The 22962-nt window shown below is 34.9% G+C and overlaps 2 protein-coding genes across 4 annotated transcripts; one reads left to right on the top strand and one right to left on the bottom strand.

Moving 5' to 3' along the window:
* Positions 1-242: 242 nt before the first annotated feature.
* On the top strand, positions 243-11761 carry LOC111699044 (iduronate 2-sulfatase). Of its 3 annotated transcripts, XM_023469606.1 has the most exons (16): positions 243-395; positions 986-1042; positions 1494-1575; positions 2410-2474; positions 2862-2940; positions 3035-3152; positions 3448-3514; positions 4008-4035; positions 4674-4781; positions 5915-5950; positions 6433-6510; positions 7331-7398; positions 7631-7662; positions 9134-9189; positions 11170-11317; positions 11664-11761. In XM_023469606.1, the coding sequence occupies exons 2-16, from the start codon at positions 1037-1039 to the stop codon at positions 11740-11742; spliced, it is 1050 nt and encodes a 349-aa protein (XP_023325374.1). In that variant the 5' UTR covers positions 243-395; positions 986-1036; the 3' UTR covers positions 11743-11761. The 3 variants fall into 3 exon arrangements, 2 of the variants coding, with proteins under 2 accessions (XP_023325374.1, XP_023325366.1); XM_023469598.1 differs by lacking the exon at positions 243-395 and having other exon boundaries at positions 409-1042; XR_002764665.1 differs by lacking the exons at positions 243-395; positions 9134-9189 and having other exon boundaries at positions 408-1042; positions 11664-11757.
* A 1922-nt stretch (positions 11762-13683) lies between these two features.
* LOC111698749 (vigilin) lies at positions 13684-21713 on the bottom strand. The gene is made up of 5 exons (XM_023469169.1): positions 19250-21713; positions 18648-18972; positions 17508-17659; positions 14796-15499; positions 13684-14505 (listed from the first exon to the last, which is right to left on the bottom strand). Exons 1-5 carry the CDS (start codon positions 21594-21596, stop codon positions 14275-14277), a joined length of 3759 nt encoding a protein of 1252 aa, XP_023324937.1. The 5' UTR covers positions 21597-21713; the 3' UTR covers positions 13684-14274.
* Positions 21714-22962: the final 1249 nt, after the last annotated feature.

The raw sequence follows: 22962 nt of genomic DNA, 5'->3' as shown, positions 1-22962 counted from the left end.
TATATATATATATAATATAATAAGATGATACATAGCGTTTTGTCTGACCAGTGAAAACCAGAAAACTCTGGATTAGGAAATTGATTTTTAGACTCAAGATTGAATAGTCAAATGAACATGAGACGCAGTAATTTTGCAGTGAAACTCTGTAAACAGACCCATTGCATTTAAAAAGTGATTTAATAACTTAATAGTTGGGCTATTTTCTTTGTAACAACATCAATTACAATAAGTATTTCTTTAATGTCGTCTTCCTAGTCCACAGCTTTCTGGTTATCACTGTATCCTGAACTAAGCACAAGCATAGGAGTATAAATATTGGAAAAATATTCCATCCTGGAGTAACAAATAATGATAATGATCCACCATCTTGGGATACGATTATCCAACCTAAGGAATCAATTCAAAATCAATTCAAAATAAATCAAAATAAATCAAAATGAGAAAGTATAAAATAAAACTTCAAGAATAGCAGACATTATTTTTGATGGTTTGACAAAAATATATTTTTTTTAAGGAGGAATAAATTAATTTTGAGATTAGCAATCATTAAAACTCAAGATAGGAGAATCCAAGTCAACTTGACCAATTATTTCACCAACTTACTTTTAAAATACAGTACATATTATGGTACATAAAAGCAGAAACGAACAATTGAATACTGCTAATATAAAACTTGTTTTGAAATGAATTGTACTGCACAAGTGTTCTTAAAGTGTGTATTATATTGTACAACTTGAATTGATGTACAGTGCTTGAATTAATGTACTGTACTTGAATTGATGTACTGTACTTGACTTGATGAATTTTCCCCTAATTTATGTACTTTACTTGAATTAATGTATTGTACTTGTCTTGATGTACTGTACTTGAATTGATGTACTGTACTTGAATTGATGTATTGTACTTAAATTGATGTACTGTACTTGAATTGATGTACTGTACTTGAATTGATGTATTATACTTAAATTGTTGTATACTGTAGGGAGCTCTAGAAAGTAGTAAAGAATTCTCCTGGCGGGCTGTAACTCCAGAAATGGAGGAAAGTATTAAAAACATAATTTTGAAACAAAAAAATCCTTTTTTTCTTATTTACCTGTTCCTGTTATTACGGAATTGTTCTTCTTGTTATTTCAAGCCACCCTCCATGCAAAGACGACAAAGCTTTTCTGATCAAGTATAAATTAGATATCAATGTTTATCATTTTAAAAACAATAATTATTTTTAATTGGGGTTTCTCCACAGAAGTAATTTGCGCATTGTTACTACGACATAAAAGAATTAATTACTTTTAATCCTAGAAAAACTACAATATCTTCCACATTATTGATTTGATAAAGATGTCAAGAGTGATGTGAATCGGACATTGTCATCTTTACATGGAGGGTCAGATACTTTCTGTCAAACAACCCCTTAAACTTAAAGTAGTCTAGTATATAATCTGGTTTAAAATGGTATCTGGTATAATCTGGATAGTTCTTCTCTTCTGTAGATTGAGTTTCCTCTGCAAGATGTTGCTATTACAGTTGCTGCAGTTGAAGTACTAGAGGAACTAGCAGACCAGTCTTTACAAGGTAAACCAGTTTAATAATAACATGTACAAACTTTGTTTGTATAAGAATATGTTTGCAAAAAAGGAAAAGGGGGCTGGTGGTATAAGATGAATCCGAATCAGAGGCGTATTCAGGGGGGGCTATGGGGCTCAGAACCCCCCCCAGTGAAATCTTTAGTTTTCTTAGGTATAAAGATAAACCATTTCAGTCAATAATTATTTTTGATTTCAAAATTGAGACTGGACGCAAAACTTTGAATTTAAATTTGATGAAAAGCATTAAGAAGATATACACCTAGGTCTAACAAATGTAGACAGTTTACAATAGCTAGTCCTCGCAAATTTTTTTTGAAGTTAAAAGTGTATTAATATTTCTAAAATGGAAACAATCTCAAAACATAAGAAGATTTTTTCCGACAAATATATTTAAACTTAACAATTTACAGACTTTCTACAAGTATTTCAGTATATTATATCCTTTATCCCTTTTGTCCTATTACTCGCATTTTTGACTCAATCACCGTGAAATTTTTTGACTTTTAATGAATAGAAGTTTAAAGGATTTTTTGTAAACATTTTTACTAATGCATTGGGTATGGTACACGGCGAAAAAATATTTTTAACATTATTTTACCCTCTTTTTGGCATTTTTTTCAACCCTCCCTGTCACCTAAACCATTAAAATTAGCGTCTATTTTTTCAATGAGCTGACCTTGAAAAATTGGGCTACGAAAATGCATTTCAACTCGATACCTATTCTTTAAAGTATTTTTCTATGAGGGGGGCGTGGGTCGCCCCCCCCCATGCTATTCATAGATTCAGACCATCCAGCCTTTATAGAGTTAAATTGTTTCAGGAGAGAAGCCATTTTTCATTGGTCTTGGATATCATCGACCTCATCTACCGTTTGTTTTCCCGGAGGTATTTATTATTATTGAGCAGTCCCTTTAATATCAATCAATCAGTATTTGTAAAAATTTACAATATTGAGTCGTTGCCCCAAACACACATTTTTAATCCTTATAACTTTGCAACCTTATGTTGTATACCTTATATATTTCAAACTTAGATTATTTGATCTAACAGAATTCATAGTTTAAAAAGCACTACGACATTTGGTTGCATATGCAAAGATATAGGGATTTGAAAATGAGAGTTTTTTTTGGCAATGACTCCATTCCTTTGTTATTGCGGCAGGATTTTTCGAAACAAATTGCAAATCGCCTTTTCTGATATAGTTCGAAATAAAAGGCGAAAACTTAGGTTTTTCCCCAATTTTTCTCTCACTTTTATAATTTCCTTCTGCAGGAGTTTCTAAACCTTTATCCTACAGAAGATATCAGTCTTCCTTCAAACAGATATGTTACTGAAAATCTTCCAGAATTAGGTAAAAAAATAAAGGGTATAAAAATGTTTTTTTTAAATCAAAATTTATGCAGAACACCTGTTATTTCGAGAATCTAAATATTTTATTTTCTCAGCCTGGAGCACTTACCAGGAGATCAGACAATATGATGACACATCAAATGAAGGTCTTGGACTGCAGAATCTTGGAGATTTCAATACAACTTTTCCAGATGCGAAAACATTGGAGCTCAGGTCGTTTTAATGATTTTTACTTTTAGAACAACGTTTAACAAGGAAACAGATAAACTTGATAACTTAAACAATTAAACTTAATGAATAATCATATTTAAAATTAAATAAAGCGAAACTAAACTAAATAAGGAAAAGCTATGATTCATATTTTTCTCTCAACTCTGATTTTCTAATCCTTATATCTTTGCAACCCGATGTCGTAGATCTTTGATATTTCAACCTATGCATTCTGTCAGGCTTCAAAGATATAGAAATAAGAAAATTTGAGTTGGTGGAAAAAACTCAATACATTTAGGAGAGCATATTACGCATCTGTTTCCTATATTGACAGAGAGGTTGGGATTGTCCTGCGAACCCTTGAGGTATCAATTCTTGGAACTGTTTTGTGATTTCAAGTGACCCACCCCACCTTGCCCGATTCACAACGGTGCCAGATCTGATCAATAATGTAAAAAAAAATATTTTCTTTTTCTAGCTTGAAACGTGTTTAATTCGCACAATTTCCTCCAGTGTTTTTAAACACAAGAAAGTCACAATTATTTTAAGAAACTGCATTTGAAAAAAATCAATTTGCAGAAAGAATATCATGGATAGCACACTCGTTTTTGCTCAAACAAATTGATTTAATGAGCTCCGTTGTACATTGAACATGCCCCTCTAGAAATGGAAGGTCTCATGAAAATACGTTTACAGCCCCCTTAAGATAATAGAATAAGAGTGTTTTAGGTAAAAAAAGAAGAAAATGGATGCCATATATCACATGATTTATCCAGAAAATGAGATTAAACTTAGTAATTGTAAAAAACATTTTTGAATTATTCACTTTTTGCTTAATATTGCTTTTCTTGATCTTAGGGACTTGGTCTGGCTGAGAACACGATTGGTAAGTTAAAATTATCTATATGATACAAGACATTCACATATATATATATGTTGCGTATAGCCAGCCAAAATGCTGGATGGATTGGGCTGACATTTTTTGTGGACATTCATGGGTGACCGGGGTGTGTTATAGACTAAAACAATTTGGAAATTTTTTTTCAATTTTTTTTTTCACGGGCAACGCCGGGCCCTTCACCTAGTAACTTAAAAAAGACATAAAAGAATTATGTACAGGGGAGGGAATAGAATAGACATCCACTCGTTAAAAAAAAATTCAACAAGTTTTGAGTGAAAACTGTAGAATAGGAAAAAGACATTTAGGCAATATTTAATCTGTATTTGATGTTGTTACAACACAAATAGTTTTATTAGTAATTTAAGATTCAAACTTAAATGGTCTGTGCACAGTACACACACTGTACATTGCCCTCGTGTACATTAGACTATTCAAAATCATAACTTGAGTCTAAATTCTTCCTTCTTTTCCAGTGTTTTCTGGTTCTCAATGTACACTCTTAACTATTCTTAAACGTAGGAAAATTAATACGACATTTAAGTCGTTAGTTCAACTCAAAATGTTTTAATTAAAAAATTCCAAGATTGAAGAAATAAACGTGAGATATTTGTTAAATGATTTAGTTGTGTTGTGGGGGGACCATGGTTGGAGTCTAGGAGAGAACAGTGAATGGAGTAAAATAACAAATTTTGAGATTGCAAACAGGATTCCATTTATCCTCAGGGTTCCAGGTAATAAACAGGGTTTCATTTATCATACGTGTTCCAGGTTATTAACAGGGTTCCAGTTATCATCAGGGTTCCAGGTAAATAACAGGGTTCCTGTTATCATCAGGGTTCGAGGTAATTAACAGGGTTCCTGTTATCATCAGGGTTCCAGGTAGCCCACAGGGTTCCTTTTATCATACGGGTTCCAGCTAATTAACAGGGTTCCTGTTATCATCAGGGTTCCAGGTAATAAACAGGGTTTCTGTTATCATCAGGGTTCATGTGATAAACAGGGTTCCTTTTTTCATAAGGGTTCCAAGTAATGAATAGGCGTACTTTTATCATTAGGGTTCCCGGTAATAAACAGGGTTCCTTTTATCATCAGGGTTCCAGGTAATTAACAGAATTCTTCTGAACATCAGGGTTCCAGGTATAAATAAACAGGGTTCCTTTTATCATCTGGGTTCCAGATAATAAATAGAGTTACTCTTATCATTAGGGTTCCATGGTAAAAAAACAGGGTTCCTGTTATCATCAGGGTTCCATGTAATAAACAGGATATCTTTTTTTCATCAGGGTTCCAGGTAATAAACAGGGTTCCTTTTTTCAGAAGGGTTCCAGGCAATTAATAGGGTTCCTTTTATCATCAGGGTTCCAGGTAATTAACAGAATTCTTCTGAACATCTGGGTTCCAGGTAATAAACAGGGTTCCTTTTATCATCAGGGTTCCATGGTAAAAAACAGGGTTCCTGTTATCATCAGGGTTCCATGTAATAAACAGGATATCTTTTTTTCATCAGGGTTCCAGGTAAAAAACAGGGTTCCTTTTTTCAGGAGGGTTCCAGGCAATTAACAGGGTTCCTTTTATCATCAGGTTCCTGGGAATAAACAGGGTTTCTTTTTTCATACGGGTTCCAGGAAATAAACAGGGTTCCTGTTATCATCAGGGTTCCAGGTAATAAACAGGGTTCCTGTTATCAACAGGGTTCCTTTTATCATCAGGGTTCCATGGTAAAAAACAGGGTTCCTTAAATCATCAGAGTTCCATCTAATAAACAGGGTTTCTTTATCATCAGGCTTCCAGGTAATAAATAGGGTTTCTTTATCATCAGTGTTCCAGAACATGTTACCATTGTGTCATAAAAAAATTTGTTCAGGGGTTACAGATGATGGTTTAACCACTGACCAACTAGGAAAAGTTCTAAATATTTTCATTCTTTAAAAATAATTTTGATCAAAAACTAAAGTTTGGGTTAAATAAAAAGTTTTTGTAAGGAAAACTAATAATTTTAATACAAATCAAACCTCTAGTTTTAAGTTCAAATAAACCAAATAAATTTCATATATTTGAAACGCCAAGGGGCTTCTTTTCTGGTCCAGAATGTCCTAGGGCCTTTATTTCTTCTAAATTGTTGGCCTAATTTTAAAATTACACTTTAGGACAACTTTTTAAATGACTAGAGGCCGAGTTTAAAGAAGATAGACCGCATCGCTGAACCGCCAAAAACTGGTTCCAATTGAGCGCCGGCTCAAATCTCGCAACACTGAATACAATTTTAAGTGGAACCAACCATGTTTAAGCCGTGTCTCAAATTTGAGACGCGGCTCAAACTCTTTAAATTCGGCCTCTTGTATAAAAATAGAATATAAATAATAATATTAAATGCTTGTAAAGTTGAATCTGTTGATATATTTCCTACAATCCTACAAGCTGCAGGGTTTCCAGCTCCCCCACTGTGTCCAGAGGAGTCAGGTGAAAACTTGACTTTCAGTATCTAGACATTATTTGATCAAAAATACGGTTGGAGGATGGGGGCATAATATTTAATAAATACGGTTGGGGGACCCGGGGGCATAATATTTCAGAAATACGGTTGGGGGACCCGGGGGCATAATATTTCAGACATACGGTTTGGGACCCGGGGGCATCATATTTCATAAATACGGTTGGAGACTTGAAGGCATAATATTTCATAAATACGGTTGAGGAACCGGGGCCATAATATTTCATAAATACGGTTGGAGACCCGGGGGCATAATATTTCAAAAATACGGTTGTAGACCCTGGGACATAATATTTCAGAAATACGGTTGGGAAACCGGGGCCATAATATTTCAGAAATACGGTTGGGGACCCTGGGGCATAATATTTCAGAAATACGGTTGGGGAACCGGGGCCATAATATTTCAGAAATACGGTTGGGGACCGGGGGGCATAATATTTCAAAAATACGGTTGGGAACCCGGGGGCATAATATTTCAAAATACGGTTGGGGGACCCGGGGGCATAATTTTTCATAAATAGAGAATATCTCAGAATGGTTTAAACCTGCGGAGATTGAAAGTTTTTTTGTCGAAAAATAAGTTTTTTAACATACATAATTTTATTTTGAATAAATAAAGTTTCCTAAGAGCATTAAATTAGGACATGGATATTGGAGAGTCTTTCAACATTTCTATTTCAGCTATTTTGATTCTAAAATGTGCAACCTGTGCTTACAGTGCAAACTAAAGAATTTTGTATCAAAGTTAACAGTTTTTCCGACAAAATATCAGTGATTAATCTTCTCCAGGCTCTATCGAACTATGCAGAGAAGGACGTAGCTTGCTTCCTCTTCTCCAGGAGCAGAAAAATACTCAGGAATATAGATTTCAGGATTTACAGACTTTTAAAAAGTGAAATATGTCTCAAATGAATCCTAAAGAAGTTTTCCACAACACTGCGTCCTCAGTTACATAGCCGGTCACTTCCTTAAACATGTTCCTCTAATTATTAATTAATTATTCAAATCATGAAAGTCCATAACATTTACATTCTTTCAGCCTGAATCCTATAAATTTTAAACAATAAATGACACTCTATATTCTTTTAGTGGAAGAAGTCCGTATTTTGGCAATTTCCGAGGTATAACTTATTTTCTCTTAGATTAGATTTTTCAAACTTATTCACGACAGACTGAGTTGATTAAAAACCCATATTCTTAGTTTTATTTTTTTAATCCTCATTTCTTCATTTCTTTTAATACTTTTTTTTGTAACTTTTTATCTAACTGATATGTTTCCAACAATAATTGCCCTGTGCTAAAAACTTTAGAATGGTGGATATCGAGATCAATGCTTGATCCTCTCTTTTTGCTAATCTCAAGATTAATTTCTGGAGATTAGAGATATGCTCTTTAACTTTTGAAAAATTGATTTTTAATCTTTGCGCATTTCTGGTGTTGATGGTGTCATATCAATTGAACTAATGATCGATTGAACGAACGTAAGTTTTGGATTAATGTTTATTAAAACTAACATTCAAAATGGCTTAAGTCCTCAAATGTGATAAAATATGTTTTTTTAATGAGTTCCTTTTAACATAATTAAATTTATATTTGTTTAAATGCTCTAAAAGCTGGCTTTTAAACAGCGACTTTAGTTCTGCAATCGGATATTAGTCCGATCGATATAGCATCGTATCTGTAATTGTTATCAAACGTAACTTTTATACAGTATAGGGGTATCCAAAAAAAGAGGATTAAGAAGAAAATCAAAAGTGTGTACATTGGACATAAGATATAAAATATTTAAAAGAAAAAAACGCATTTCCCTTAGATTTTCATTCATTGATAAAATGGAAATTTTGAATATTTAAAGCTCATGTTAAAGTTCGTGCTGCTCGTGCAACATTTTTTTTATCAGACACTTCGTTATCAAAGATGAAAGACGCTTTTCAATTATCATGTTTACTTGGAACACACTGTATACTTTGAGCAAACTTCATATCAAAAGAAATATCACATTCTTCAAATATGATTTTAATGTTTAATGTATTGAAAAACTAGGTGAAGTGACTGGAATAGCCACTGGCAATTTTAAAAAATCGAATTTTTAAAAAATAGATTTTTAAACAAAAAAAATTCGATTTTTTTTAGCCAATGTTACCCCTGAGGTACTCAAGGGTTCCTCAAAAAATGTCAGTCAATTCAGTCCAGCCGTTTAGCCTGACATAAAAATATATATACATACATACATCCTTATATACAAATATATATGTATTAGTGAAGAGCTTTATTTTATAGAAGATAAATCTGAAATATATTTGAAAAAAATGTTATAAAATGATGACAAGACAATATCTTCGTTTTTTCGCAAATACTGGAATATTTGTTTCACATGTGTTGAGTTTTGGTGAATTAAAAAATGGTAATCTAATATTCTCGAGACAGACAACTTTTAACATGCTTTCCAGCATTTTAAAATTTCAAGTTTTTTTATTTATCAAGACAAAAATATCTCGATAAGAAGGAAATTGGGGAGGGGTAATTTTTCTAATAAAAGATTATTTTGAAACTCAATAATAATTAATACAAATCTTCATTTTTTGTTCTAAGAGGTGAAATTTGGAGTACATCTGTGTACAAATGTATGGGTTATACAATATTAACAGGTACGTACAGAAAAAACTTGAAAACTTTGGAATCGGAAGACGACATTAACGCAAAAAGTGTATTTGATATTGTTACAACGCAAATAAATTTTTATTAAAGTGAGTGACCGGCAATGTGGCTGAACTGAGAATGTAGTATTGTGGAGAAATTGTTTAGGAATCATTTAAGACCAATGAGACGTTTTTACGGTGCATATTTGTTCAGCAAGAGCGCAAATTCAATCTTTAAAATCCTCTTAGATCTAAATCCTAATCCTAAAATTTCTCCACAATATTACATTCTCGGTTCAACTACCATACATTGGCGGTCACTCCCTTCAAGTAGCATAAAATCGCTAATAAAGTGAAATTGTTTGTGCACTCTACCCAATTGTTGTGTTGGCGTCAAACCTTATAGAAAACCAACGTATAGAAAGAGCTACGTATAGCAACATGGCGTATTTTCCGGGAGAACTTTTTTATATTTTTGAGAAATTAGATAATAAGTGTAAAGTAGATATAATTTTCGTAAAATCCTTTTATTTAAATAGTAAAACGGAATTTTATGAAATCATATTCGCATTACTGTAGAACTTTTTAATACTTTTGAGAAGTTTTTTTTTCTTAAAAATAAAACTGTAGATAGCATTTTTATAAAATATTTTTTTAAATAGTAACATGCAAATTTATGTATAAGCATATAATCAGTCATTTATGTTGTCAGTACATAATAAAATCTGGGGGACCTTAAACACAATAGAGAGCAGTACAAATGTACATATTAAACTATTTTGCTCCTTTAATGTCTAGGGTATGTTAAAAAATAGAAATTATGATAATGATAATGATAAGCTACAATGTTTTATAAAAACGTTTAATTTTTCAAAAATGTAAAACAATTTTCTCCCGGAAAATACCCCATGTTGCTATACGTAGCTGTTTCTATACGTTGGATTTCTATAAGGTTTGACGCCTATGTGGCTCATGTTCATAAGACAACTTATAATCATAAAAGTTGAGACTAAAAGTCGTCCTCCCATACCACAGTTTCCTGGTTCTCACTTTCTCGCTGAATAATTACAGTGTTGTCTTTTTCGTTATTACATTAAATGTCGCTAATATTTTAATCTGGCGTTTATATTTATGAAATGAAGACTTCTGTACAAGTTTTGATTTCTAACAAGATTTTTTCAAATTACAAGTTTACATGTAAACAAGAAAACCTATTTATTGTCATTTGAATTAACTTAATAAAAATGAGAAATTGAAATCGAAAGTTGTGTTTGTTGTATTGATATATATACAACGACTGAATCTGAATGTAAATAAGTATTTAATAATGTTGATTCTGAAAAAAAATTGCACAAAGATCAACAATGCATCTTGTTCCACTTTGAAAAAAAACGTGATCCACCGTTGAAAGATAAAAATCTCGATTCACAACGATACCCTTGAAACCTTTGTCTGATCAAGTATAAATTAGATATCAAAGTTCATAATTTCGAAAACTGATTATTTTCATTTGTGACTTTTCTACAAAAGTGATTTTACATAGGAAACATATAGGAATTATCGGAATTAAATATCTTTCACATTGTTGATAAGATAAAAGTTTTAAGGGTACTGTTGTAAATCAGGCATTGTCCTCTTTGCATGGAAGGTCACTTGAAATTGCGCTTCATGGACTGCTTTTATAAAAACTTTTCAGTTCGTCCATGATGTACCACGCTCTTCTATTTGCAACTTTCTCCTCCCCCTTCCCTTAAATTTTCATCCAATGCTGCTTAAATCCTCTTTTATTCTTTAATCTAGACAGTAAAGATCTTCGCTCCTTTATATGTTCGCTATAGCTGGCGATATTTTTTGAGAGAACCCATGGATACCTCGGGGGTGACAGGCTTAACAAAATATGGTTAAAGTCCAAGCGCGGGTAAACGGTGAGGGTAACTATGAGTAACCTGGGCAACGTTGGGGAATTCAGCTAGTATTTAATAATTCTAGCTCTGGAAGACGGGAGAAGGATGAGGTATACGGTATGGGCTGGAACTACTCCGGATGGGGAGCATAGCTGGACTCCGGACTGGATAAATCTCTGTGATCATGATGAACTCTACGATCTCACCGATGATCCCCAAGAGACCGTCAACAGGTGATTTTTAAAAATTCTTTTTAAACCAACATTGATCGCAAAATTTACATTATTCATTTCTACATCACACTAGTTTTCTTCAAGAAAAAGGTTTATGAGTGAATATGGCCGGCTTTAAAAAGTGTGCGAGACTAAGAATTGTATAAAATTACTAGGATTCACGACCCTCAAAGTTTTACTTAAACCAACAGCTGTTTCTAGGCATACATTTATAGTAAATAAAATTTAAGATTTCGCGGATTTTTCAGTGTTTAGTAGTAGATTTCCATTTTTTGTCGTATTGACAAGTCTCGTTGATTGGATACAGACATCCAAACAGCCGAAAGTATAAAAAAATTTCTTCCAGGTACTCTGATCCTGAGTATGCGGATTTAAAAACAAGTTTATATGAGAAGCTGAGAGCAGGATGGAGAGCTGAAATGTAGAATATAATTTCTGAGTTTAGAGTCTTTTTCATTTATTGCGTATTGCGTAACTAAAAATTTTCCAAGATCGAATTATTTTCCTCTCATTTCGCCAAAACTTTACTGATCAGTCAGCTGACCAATGGAGTTCAAACCTTTAGATTTGTATCTTATTTAAGAGTGAAATTATAATTGAGTCTTTGTCACAAATTCAAATTTCTATAATTATAATTTAAATAATCTAAGTTTAAAATAGCATAGTTAGAAAACGAAATTGACAAAGACTCAATTCCTATATATTAAATACATTTTGTTGTATGCTAATGTTACCCCTTGGATCCGGTCTTATTTATTAAATTCCACTAATTCATAAACATAATAAAACATTTTATTTATAAGTTTTATAGTTATATATAAAAATACACATTTCTGTCCTGTATTTAAGTGTATGTATATATATACAAAATAGGAACTGATGATAAATACAAAACTGCCGGAAGAGCCNGTTTCCCTATAGGTTAAAGATATTTTAGAGATTTCCGCAGCTTGGGTTATGTTAGGTTACACAAAGCATCACAAATTACATGTGAAAGCATCATAATTGTCCTAATTGATAAAAAATAGGTTAGCTGACTCTAGATACAGGGTTAACTAACCTTATATACAGGGTTAACTAATTCCCTAGATACAGGGTTAACTAACCCTAGATATAGAGTTAACTGACTCTAGATACAGGGTTAACTGACTCTAGATACAGGGTTAACTAACCCTAGATACAGGGTTAACTAACCTTAGATACAGGATTAACTAACCCTAGATACAGGGTAAACTAACCATAGATACAGGGTTAACTAACCCTAAATACAGGGTTAACTGACTCTAGATACAGGGTTAACTGACTATAGATACAGGGTTAACTGACTCTAGATACAGGGTTAACTACGAAGAATAAGACTGCTGACTGTAACGTGTAATGACGACATGAATCTCTTTTAACTTTCAAAATATCAATTTAAAAATTTAATTTAGTCTTCAGGTCAACATTTGTCTGTAAACCATGTATCAAATGTTCGGGAAAGAAAAAGTTGAAAAGAGCAAATATTTAAAGAACAAGACTAAAATCATTCTGTAGTCAGCCAGTCTCATCTTTTGTGGATAACCCTGTATTAAACATTTGCGGACAGTTTTTGACCGTATGGATGAAATAATATGATAGAGAAAGGAAACGAAGAGGTAAAGCTTACCTCAGATGTACACAACCGACCACCCTACTAAGTATTAATTTATAGGGTGGTCGGTTTTGTACATCACGATATGTTTACGTATTTAACACCGACACTTGTATATTATATAGAGTGACGTATTTCTAGGGGGGATTTTAAAAATATATGAAGAGAATTCGAGGATGTTGACTGCAAACATTTGTCAATTTTTGGCAGAGCTGAACTCCAACCTTCGAGTGTGCGAGGTGGGGAAGACTTCACTGCCGCGCTTTATAAGCATGATTAAAAGGGGGGATGACATTTGTAGATCGAGATTGAATCCTAGCCGCAGCGCTCGGCCCAGAAAGTGTCATAACTTAACCTAACCTCATTTTATGCTATCTTTAGACACTAATAAATCCCAATAAAATATGAATAACACTTAAACCCCTCTTCTTTTTTTTATCTGACAAATTTAGTGATTTTTCTAGCACAGTCAGAAAACAGGCAGCAATAAATCCAAGCCCAAGTCGACTGCCTAAAAAGTCTAAGAAATCAGATAAAATGACGCCAACATGACTTTCAGGTTCAGGTGCAGTATCTATGCAGCTGTTGACTTCAGACTTTGATTTTTTGTAATAACATGTCTTTTAACTGTGTAGGAAAATGTTTATAAGAAAATGGAATTCGTTTAAGTTTCTACTCTGTTGAAGACTTCATTAACATATCTCTTAATATCTCTAAATCCAAAATATGCAAATTATTATTTAAAATTTATTGAACCCTCGTGAACTAAAAGGTATAGAAGGTATAAATATCAAAAGCATTTAACTATAAAAATGCACTGTGCACATTCACACATGTAACCCAGGCAAATTATCGCAGGATTAGCGTAGATAAAAATAATGATATGAATATTATATAACGCATAACAAAGGGTACAAGGAAAATAACCAAATAGTTTCAACAGAAATACATAAATATAAAGTTGCCCATTATAGCAGTATGTCACCATGGCATCACAAATAATTTTTAATAAAATAACAATTTTAAAAAAGGGAAAAATATTTAATTGAAGGAAGACTTTCCTGTTATCTTGCAGACCTTTGTTATTCCAATTCCATTTTCTTTAGTCCTATTCGCGCATGGGTCGTCTTGTGCAGCAAGACAGATTACGAAGACCGATATTTTGTAGGTTAGTGATGCCTTGTTAGTTTTACCCCGTTATGTAAAGTGTTCAAACCATCACCACTCTCAAGCAAATATGATATTTATAAGGTTTTAAATCTAGATAAGTCCACACACCATGTTCTACTCGGATACATGGACGAAGGTTGTCATTTATCGGCGTTTAACGCCGGGCCTTGGGTCCCCAGGCGATCGGGCCGGAGCTATTGTTAGGACCGCCACCACCGAGGGAAGGGAAAGCTTCAGAGCTGCTCACGTCCCAGGGGGCCTTGGAGACCTTGAATTCCTTGGGGTTCTTGTTGGAGTCCTTGTTGTCCAGCTGACGGTTCGGTTTCTCATACTGGGTCATCCATTCCTTCTCAGCTTCCTCCTGCATATACTCTTCCTCGAGGATCTAAACAATATTTAGATTTTTAAATTTCATTTTAGAAAATATAAATATTTCATCAATTGTTTTCCCTGGCATAAAAACTAGATTTATGTCAAAGTCGGATCGAGAAGAAAAGTTGTTAAAATGTTCACAATTCGGAGTTATTTTGAAAGACCAGATTTAATAATTTAATAATTAAAATTTATCAGCAAGTGTTTTTCCTTTATTATGTCAAACTTTAAATTGTATCTGAAATAAGAATTTTTAAAATAATTAAAATGAGGAAGAACAAAATGTAAATATTATTTTTATACCTTCAGATGATCAATGCAGTCGAGAACAGCCTCTTCATCTCCAGAAACAACAACAAGGCTAGGATCCTCGTCACCATCCCTCGGGAGCCTGATGTCAACCTTGAAGTCATCCATGATCTTACGGATTGAACGACCACGCTTACCGATGATCATAGAATGGATCCTTGGATCAATATGGACTTCCTCCTTGATCATAGACTCAAACTGGTTCACAATTCCAAGGATAGCTTTCTTCGCGGCCTCAGCATCGTCCTCAAGTCCAACAATTGTTATGACGGACTCGTTCTCAGATCCCTTGGGCGGGAGCTGGATGTTAACCTTGTAGTCCTCCCGGAGCTTGTTGATAACTCCTCCTGATCTGCCGATAATCTTGGGATGGTACTCAGGGTTGACCATAACGGTAACCTCGAAGGATCTCTTGATCCTCTCCTCCTTCTCCTCCTCCAACTTGATCATCTTCTCCGCCAATCCTTGTTTAGCTTTCTCAACATGAGCAGGAACCCCGGAGACGAGAATAATGTCGGACTGCTGGTCGGCGGCCGGTACACGGATATTCACGTCGTACTCGTTCATCATCTCCCTCACCTCCTTACCCTTCTGGCCGATGATGTACCTGTGGAACTCGAAAGGGATTGATACCTCGGCGGTGATCGGGACAAGGTCCTTGAGGGCTGCAGCAGCGGCCTCGCAGTTCAGGTTTTTACCTGAACAGACCAAGATTATTTATCCGAGAATATTTCATTATATTTCAAAGATGTAAGCAGTACTTAACTAACCATCTCAGTTAAGAGATTTTTAAATATGAAAGTTTTATCAGCTTACGTCATTATCAATTTGAAAAGTTGTATTATTCAATTAAATACTACGAAATACAATATCCACAATTCTAGAATTCATAGAAATAGGAAATAAAAATATATCACAAAAACAAGGGCATTTCTTTTAAATTTTTTTTAATGGGGGTTTTTTCCCGATAAATTTGCACATTCGTGAATTTCAATTGTTTATTACTCAATGGCTAAGCTAACCTTAAAACAGGTTAACCCCCCACCCAAAAATTAAAGACTAAAAAGTGAGAAAAAAAGGATGAGATTTTAGTGTTAATTACGGCAGGATGAAGAAAACACTCAACTTGGCAAATGTTAATCTGAATTTATCGTTTGCAAATTTGCTAAAATAGAAAATTATGCTTCAGCCAGAACTTCAGGGGGGGGGGGAGGTAATTCTCTACATTTAAAACAAAATATTTAGGATAAATAAACATTATGAAGATAAGATAACAGGTTATCTTCTAGTTAAGAAACAAATAAATATAAATTCTCGATTTAAAGATAAATTTATGAAATATTCTTTTCGTTTCATTAATTAATATATTTCCTGCAGCTGGAAGTAAGTTTAAAATAATTTTAACTAAATATTGGAAAACAGATCCATGAATTTGTATCATCGTAATTTTTCTTAAAATAAGGGTGAAACTAAGGGACAGTTCTTAATATACTCAGATCCATCTTAAACAAAAAAAAAACCTTTTAAATTTTCCAAATTTGAATTAATTTTTTGAGATTGATTAACTTAGGCAAGCGGAAAAAAATTTCGCTAAAATCTTATTTTATACATAAAATTTTCAAGAATTTAAAAACGTTAAACAGGTATAATCTTAAATAATTTCAAAAAGAGAAACATGGATCGCTCATTCAATAAATCTTTAAATGGAACGGTTGTGAATCAGATATTCCACTGGAGGGTCCCTTGATATTATGTATTTAGACCCTTCAACCCAAAAGACGGATTCAATATTCTGAATGTAAAAGTTATGCACTAAGGGGGGGGGGGAGTTGAGGGAGAAAAATCACTGACAAATTAACAATAAATTAACGTAAGAAGTATTGATGTGAAGGGGCCTGGATATAACATTCATTGTTGTGAGTTTGCTATGAAAGGATTGAACCTAATCGATTGTATTCACTAATACAAAGGCAGTGTGTTAAATACAAGAATAAACAATGAGAAACCGAACAGTAAATATATCAGTTCAACCCAGAACCACGGAGACATTGTAAGAATTTTTAAAATGTAGTCTTGACAATTTTGCAATGGGTTTTATACTATAATTGTAAAAATAAATAGCTATGAAATATGAGGAAACGAGCTTAATATCATTATTAAATTTTTTTTAAATGTCTGCAGCATTCCACACAGTAGGTTTAGAAAACGACCTGCTAAAAATTTCGAAGTTCTGGGTAGAACTGTCTCAAAGTTCAATTATTCAAATCCAAGAACAAAATATGTAATATGTATATCAAAGAACAATATATATGTTTCAAAGATCAATATACATGTTTCAAAGATCAATCTATATGTTTCAAAGATCAATATACATGTTTCAAAGATCAATATATGTATAGGTCGGGACATCTATCAGAATAATTAACACAACTTAATATATATACATCAAGGTGATCAATATATCGAAATCATAAGTACAGCTTAATGAATATACAAAAAAAAGATGATCAATTTATCGAAGCTCTAATGTCTAAATTAAATTTAGATAATAAAAGTACATACAGATGTATAACAACACAGTAATAAAAAGTTCATCTAGAGATCCTAAATATATACAAGATATTATTTAAATTTACAAACTTGAAACTATTACTTAAAGAAAATATTATTTTACAGAAAAAAAGAAAATCAAGAGATTTTTACTACCTGTAATCCTGATAATATTAGGATCTGAGGATCTATCTGCGCTAGGGACAGGAGGTTCTCCGTTCTCATTTGCTTTGTCCGGGAACTTGATGTTCACGTCGAAATCTCGAGTTATTCTCTGAACCTGGGATCCTTTAGCTCCCATTACAGTCCTTAATAAAAGATATATATAAAAATATATCCATACACAGTTTTTCGTCCTTTAAAGTTCATCAGTATTTCCGTTTTTTAATTTTGCAGTGTGCGGGGCTTGAACCATGAACCATTGGAATACGAATCAAACACGCTGATTATTGGGTAATAAAATAGGGACCAAAGATCTCAACCAAATCATTAAAAGTAAATATAAATATACAATATACATATATAAATATATGTATTTATATATTACAATGAAGAACTAAATCGTAGAAAAAATAACGAGAATTGGGTTTCATTTGGATCTTGGAAACCAGGGTATCTTTGACCATATTAAGAAATAAAAGTCAAAATTTTAAAATATTAGAAAGAGTAAAGCCATGCAATGGAAAGGATCCGGATCCGTTGGATCCGCAAGATTTTGGCTTCCTGGATCCGGATCCGCAAAAATAAGCGGATGCACGGAACCGAATCCAAGGGGTAAAATTTCAACCAAAAACTGCAAAAAAAACTTATTTACCCGTAAACCCCAAATCCGAACTTAAAATAAAACCAAAAATTTCCTCATTTCTGAATGCTTCATCAAGTTCTAGGATTAAATATGCGAAAAAATAAAACAAAAAATTTGAAAATAATTTTTTTGTTAAAAAAATCAGTAAATCAGTAAAGGAATGACCTGGATCCGGATCCATTTTATTCCAGTGCGGATCCAGGATCCGGATCCGCATCAAAATTAAATGGATCCTAAGCACTGATTAAAGACTCATTTCGATAAAGCTGGTAACAATTTGTCAAGCTTTCAGGAAAAATAAGTGACTTGAACTTAAAACTTTTGTGAGTTTCTTTATTATTTTAGTTATTTCTTTTTTGTAATTCATTAATCCCCCATATCCAAAAAAAATCTTTTCTTAATTAAAAAACCGGGATAAACCAATCCAAACAAGTTAATTTCAAAGGAACAAAAGATTTTAAAGGGCGGGTTTAATATTACTGACGAACTACCTGTGGTACTGTTGCTCAATCTCGCAGTCAATTGTGACCATCTCCTCCTGGTCCTTGATGATCTCGTTGATCCTAGCAATAGCCGCGTCCACACAGTTCCTGGCTCCTTTGAGGTTCACCCTGTCTCCGGCTACACCAGGACGCGGGAAGGAGATCACAACTCCGCCGAACTCGTCTCCGATCTCACGGAGAATCTTGCCGCGCCTGGCCACGAAGTGCTTATGATGCTTGGGGTCAACGGACATGGTGTCCTCGATGATGTTGTCCAGCTCCTTAATCTTAGCCTCAAGCTCCACCTTTGCCTTGGCCACAGAATCAGTGGTTCCTAAAATTAAAACTATTGTAAAGTTTTGTAGGAATATTCACTATTATATTGGTGCATCTATTCTAAAGAATCCCCCCCCCCTCCCCTCACCTTACTGCAGAGGGGGAGGGGAGACTATATCAACACCCATGTTCTATTAATTAAAATTTAAAATTTAAAAACGCCGCAAAAGTAGAAATGATAAACATCTATCTGAGAAAATGTCGAGTTTAAAAACAACTAAGAGCCCCGCCACCCCCCCCCCCCCATGAAATTAAATCCTGAGAGAAAAACCAACCTATAATCAAGATGCTTTCGCGATCTTCATCATTAGCTCCAGGGAAGATTATCCTGGCTCCGGTCTCATTCCTGATCTTCTGAATATTGATCCCTTGTCTCCCGATCAAGAACTTGTGATGCTGGGGTTTAGCTTTAACCTCTATCGAGTGTCCGGAGAGTTGTTTCTCATCACTCAGCTCCTGGAGTCTAAGAAGAGCCTTCTCCACGTCCTCACTTGGGCCACGGATAGTAACCTTGTCGGAGCCGGAGTTTGGTTCCGGGAACTTGATCGCTACTCCTCCGCATTCGTTCATGATTGACTGAATCAGTTTTCCTCCAGCTCCGATCACGGTGTTGTGGATCTTGGCTGGGATAGAGATGTCCTTGGAGACCACGTTGGCCATCTGGGATTGGATCTCTCTGATCATATCAGCTGCCTTGTTAACATCCTCCTTCTTTCCAGTGATGATGATAGTATCACTGTCAGCCGAGCTATCAGGTAGATCAATCCTAGTGTTGGTTTCATCCCTGATCTTCTTGATGTTGACTCCTCCCTTGCCAATGATGTTCTTGTGGAACTGCTTGAAGATGGGAATCTTGACCTGGTAGTTGGATTCAAGAAGATCTCTCGACATCTTAGTCAGATGCTTGGCACATTTATCAACGTCATCCTTGGGACCACGGAGCTTCACGATATCAGACTTGACTCCGAGATCAGGGAAACTGATCTGAACTGCAGCAAACTCTTCTCTCAACTTCTGAATTGTCTCTCCCTTGGGTCCAATGATTTGACGATGAAACCTGTTCTCAATGATGATGTCCTTCTCTTTCTCGTTCTCCATCTTGACCACCATTCCCTGGAGCTCAACCTTTGCCTTCTCTACACCCTCCTTGCTTCCCTCGATCCTGATTATAGTAGTTCCGCTGTCGGTGTCAGGAATGTTAATTGAGACATCAGACTCAGCTTTAATCTTGTTGATGGTGGAACCACCCTTACCAATGATATGCTTGTGATACTTGGCATCAACCTTCAGGTCGACAAAAGTAGTCGTCTTGATCAGAGTCTGGACCTGGGCATCAATCTCCTCCCTGGCCTTCTCAACCTCCTCTGGAGGCCCGTCAATTTTGATCGTACCATCTTCAGAGAACCCGATATGAACCTTCGTGAGCGCAGCACTGATCTTCTGAATACCAGCTCCCTTCCTGCCGATAATATACTTATGAAGCCAGGCAGGGCATTTGATAGCTTCAGACTTAACGCTGTTGGCTTTCTGATAAACCTTGGTTAGAGCTAAACCAATCTGCTCCTGTGGTCCACGGAGAGTAATTGTCTCACTGTCTGAGTCATTAGAAGGCATCTCAACAAAAACCCCGGTCTCAGCCAAGATCTCGTTAATTGCAACTCCCTTAGGACCGATGATGTAACGGTGCTGGCTCTTCTTAACTTCAACACTGACGGTGGTGCACTTCCTCTCCATGTCCTTCCAGATCTTACTGATCTGCTCCTTGATCGCCAGAACACCTTCCTTCTCCCCGGCAATGGAGAGTTCATCCTTCTGAACGGAGAGAGGAGGGATGTTAACCCTGACTCCGGGGTATTTGGCTAGCATCTTGTTCACGTTCTCGTTTCCAGGTCCCTGGATAAACGGATGGTAGATCTTGGGGATTTCCATCCTCTCGAAAGCCTGTTTAGACTGTTCATCAGAGATAATTCTGAGCTCATGGAGGGCTTTATCAATACCTTCCTTAGCTCCTACAATAGTGATAACATCACTGTTGTCCGAGGACTTGGGAATAGTTATCTTCGTAGCGGTGTTTTTCTCCATATCCTGGAGTTTGAGACCACCTTTACCAAGGAGATGTCGGTGGTGTTCCTTGGGAATATTAATTGTCATATTTGCCTGTGTTTGGAATGCAACCAGAACGTCTCGCTTGGCTCGCAAGACGGAGTCGGGTTTACCAGTGAGAAGGAAGGTAAGGCTCTTGTCCTTTGAGCTGCTCATCTCAATCTTAGCTCCGGTATTGTTCATGATTGCATCCAATTTCTTGTGAGTTTCGCCGCCACCGAAACCTTCGGTTGCCATTCCTTTTCGCTCTTCCGCCGGTATATGGAACACTTGAGTGATGGTAGATGATTGTAACGGGGGTTTCTTGTTCCAACGGCCGATCGGCGATGCAGAAGTGGTCGGTAGAGCGCCTCCTCCTCCTCCTCCTAGGCTGGGAAATTGCTGGTCGTAAGTTGGAACGTGTTCTGCATCTCCATTAGTTATCTCTTGCACCTCAATCTCCTTCTCCTCCATCTCTAAGTCTACGACGGGTGCGGCGGCGGGGTTCTCGCTCTCTGCTTGCTGCATGGTGGTGTCCATGTTCGCGCAGGGTCGTTACAGTAGCATGTACTGCAGTCCAGGGTATCCGTCCAAAATGTGAAGGAGAAATCCTCTCTTCACCTTGCTCTATTGAAGAAACAAGTGGAACTGTCAGGCCAGCGTGGCAACCGCAGCTCCCTTGGCAGAGAAGGGGAGGTTCAAAAATCGGGGCAAGGTTTATTTAAATAATTAATTTTTAAGAAAATATTTCAAAGAACCACTAAAATTCTGCTGAAGGTTTTATTAACAATTTAAAAGTTAAAAGATGAATATGCATAATATATTTAGATGTTCCGATTTCTGATCCAGGACAGGCCGGAACCGGTCCCTGCTAACAGATTGCCAACGCATCAGCCCAAGTAATCCTGTACCGTTCCATCACCGCTCAGCTGGCCCAGACCCGTTTCGACATTAATCCAAAGATATGCATAGCCATGCCGTGTTGGGTCGGAATTTTCACCCATGCCAACGCATCTTTTTCACCTTAATACCGCGGTTCCGCTAGCAGTACAGGAATATGTACTTTTTACAGAGTAAGCCATATCATAACATATTTTTGTTATGATTTACAATTACAGGAAAAATATGTTAAGATTTACAGTAGAAATATGCTCCGATTTTCAGGATAAACATGTTTAGACTTAAAGAAGAAATGTGTTAATTGATTTACAGGAAAAATATGTTAAGATTTACAGTAGAATCATGCTCCGATTTTTAGGATATTAACATGTTTATAGACTTAAAGAAGAAATATGTTAATTGATTTACAGGAGAAATATGTTAAAATTTACCCCGGAGAAATGTTAAGATACAGGAGAAATATGCTAGGATTTACAGTAGAAATACATATGATCTTGCAATAGAATTTGTTCAGTTTTACAATTAAATGTGAAGATTTTGGCAGTGGAAATATATTAAGATATACAGAAATTTTTTAAGATTTACTGAAGAAATATGTTAAAAGTTAAATAGATGAAAAATATTAAGAGTTACAGAAGAAATATGTTAAGATTTACAGGCGAAATGTTTAGATTTACAAGAGAAATATATGTTTAGATTTACATGAGAAATATGTTGAGATTTACTGAAGAAATTTATGGTTATTATTTTTTAGGAGAAATATGTACAGATTATGCAGGAGAGATATGTTCATGATTTACAGCTTAGAAATATGTTAAGCTTTAAAGTGGAAATATGTTAGGATTTACAAGAGAAATATGTTAAAATTTTAATTTACAGGAGGAATATGTTTAGATTTAAATAGGAGATTTATGTACAGATTTACAGTAGAAATATGTTGAGATTTAAATAGGAGAAATATGTTAAGATTTACAGTACAAATATGTTAACATTTACTGAAGAAATA

The sequence above is a fragment of the Eurytemora carolleeae genome, unplaced genomic scaffold (assembly GCF_000591075.1).
Source record: "Eurytemora carolleeae unplaced genomic scaffold, Eaff_2.0 scaffold94, whole genome shotgun sequence".
Classification (NCBI taxonomy): domain Eukaryota; kingdom Metazoa; phylum Arthropoda; class Copepoda; order Calanoida; family Temoridae; genus Eurytemora; species Eurytemora carolleeae.
This window is presented reverse-complemented; position numbering and strand designations above follow the sequence as displayed.

Coding starts and splice junctions, on each gene's coding strand:
- LOC111698749 (XM_023469169.1), bottom strand. CDS start 21,596: ATGGACACCACCATGCAGCAAGCAGAGAGCGAGAACCCCGCCGCCGCA. Junction 18,973..19,249: donor CGAAAGCATCTTGATTATAG/GTTGGTTTTTCT, acceptor TTTTAATTTTAG/GAACCACTGATTCTGTGGCC. Junction 14,506..14,795: donor ACTGCATTGATCATCTGAAG/GTATAAAAATAA, acceptor AATATTGTTTAG/ATCCTCGAGGAAGAGTATAT.
- LOC111699044 (XM_023469606.1), top strand. Junction 7,399..7,630: donor AGGAGCAGAAAAATACTCAG/GAATATAGATTT, acceptor ATATTCTTTTAG/TGGAAGAAGTCCGTATTTTG. Junction 9,190..11,169: donor GGGTTATACAATATTAACAG/GTACGTACAGAA, acceptor TAATAATTCTAG/CTCTGGAAGACGGGAGAAGG.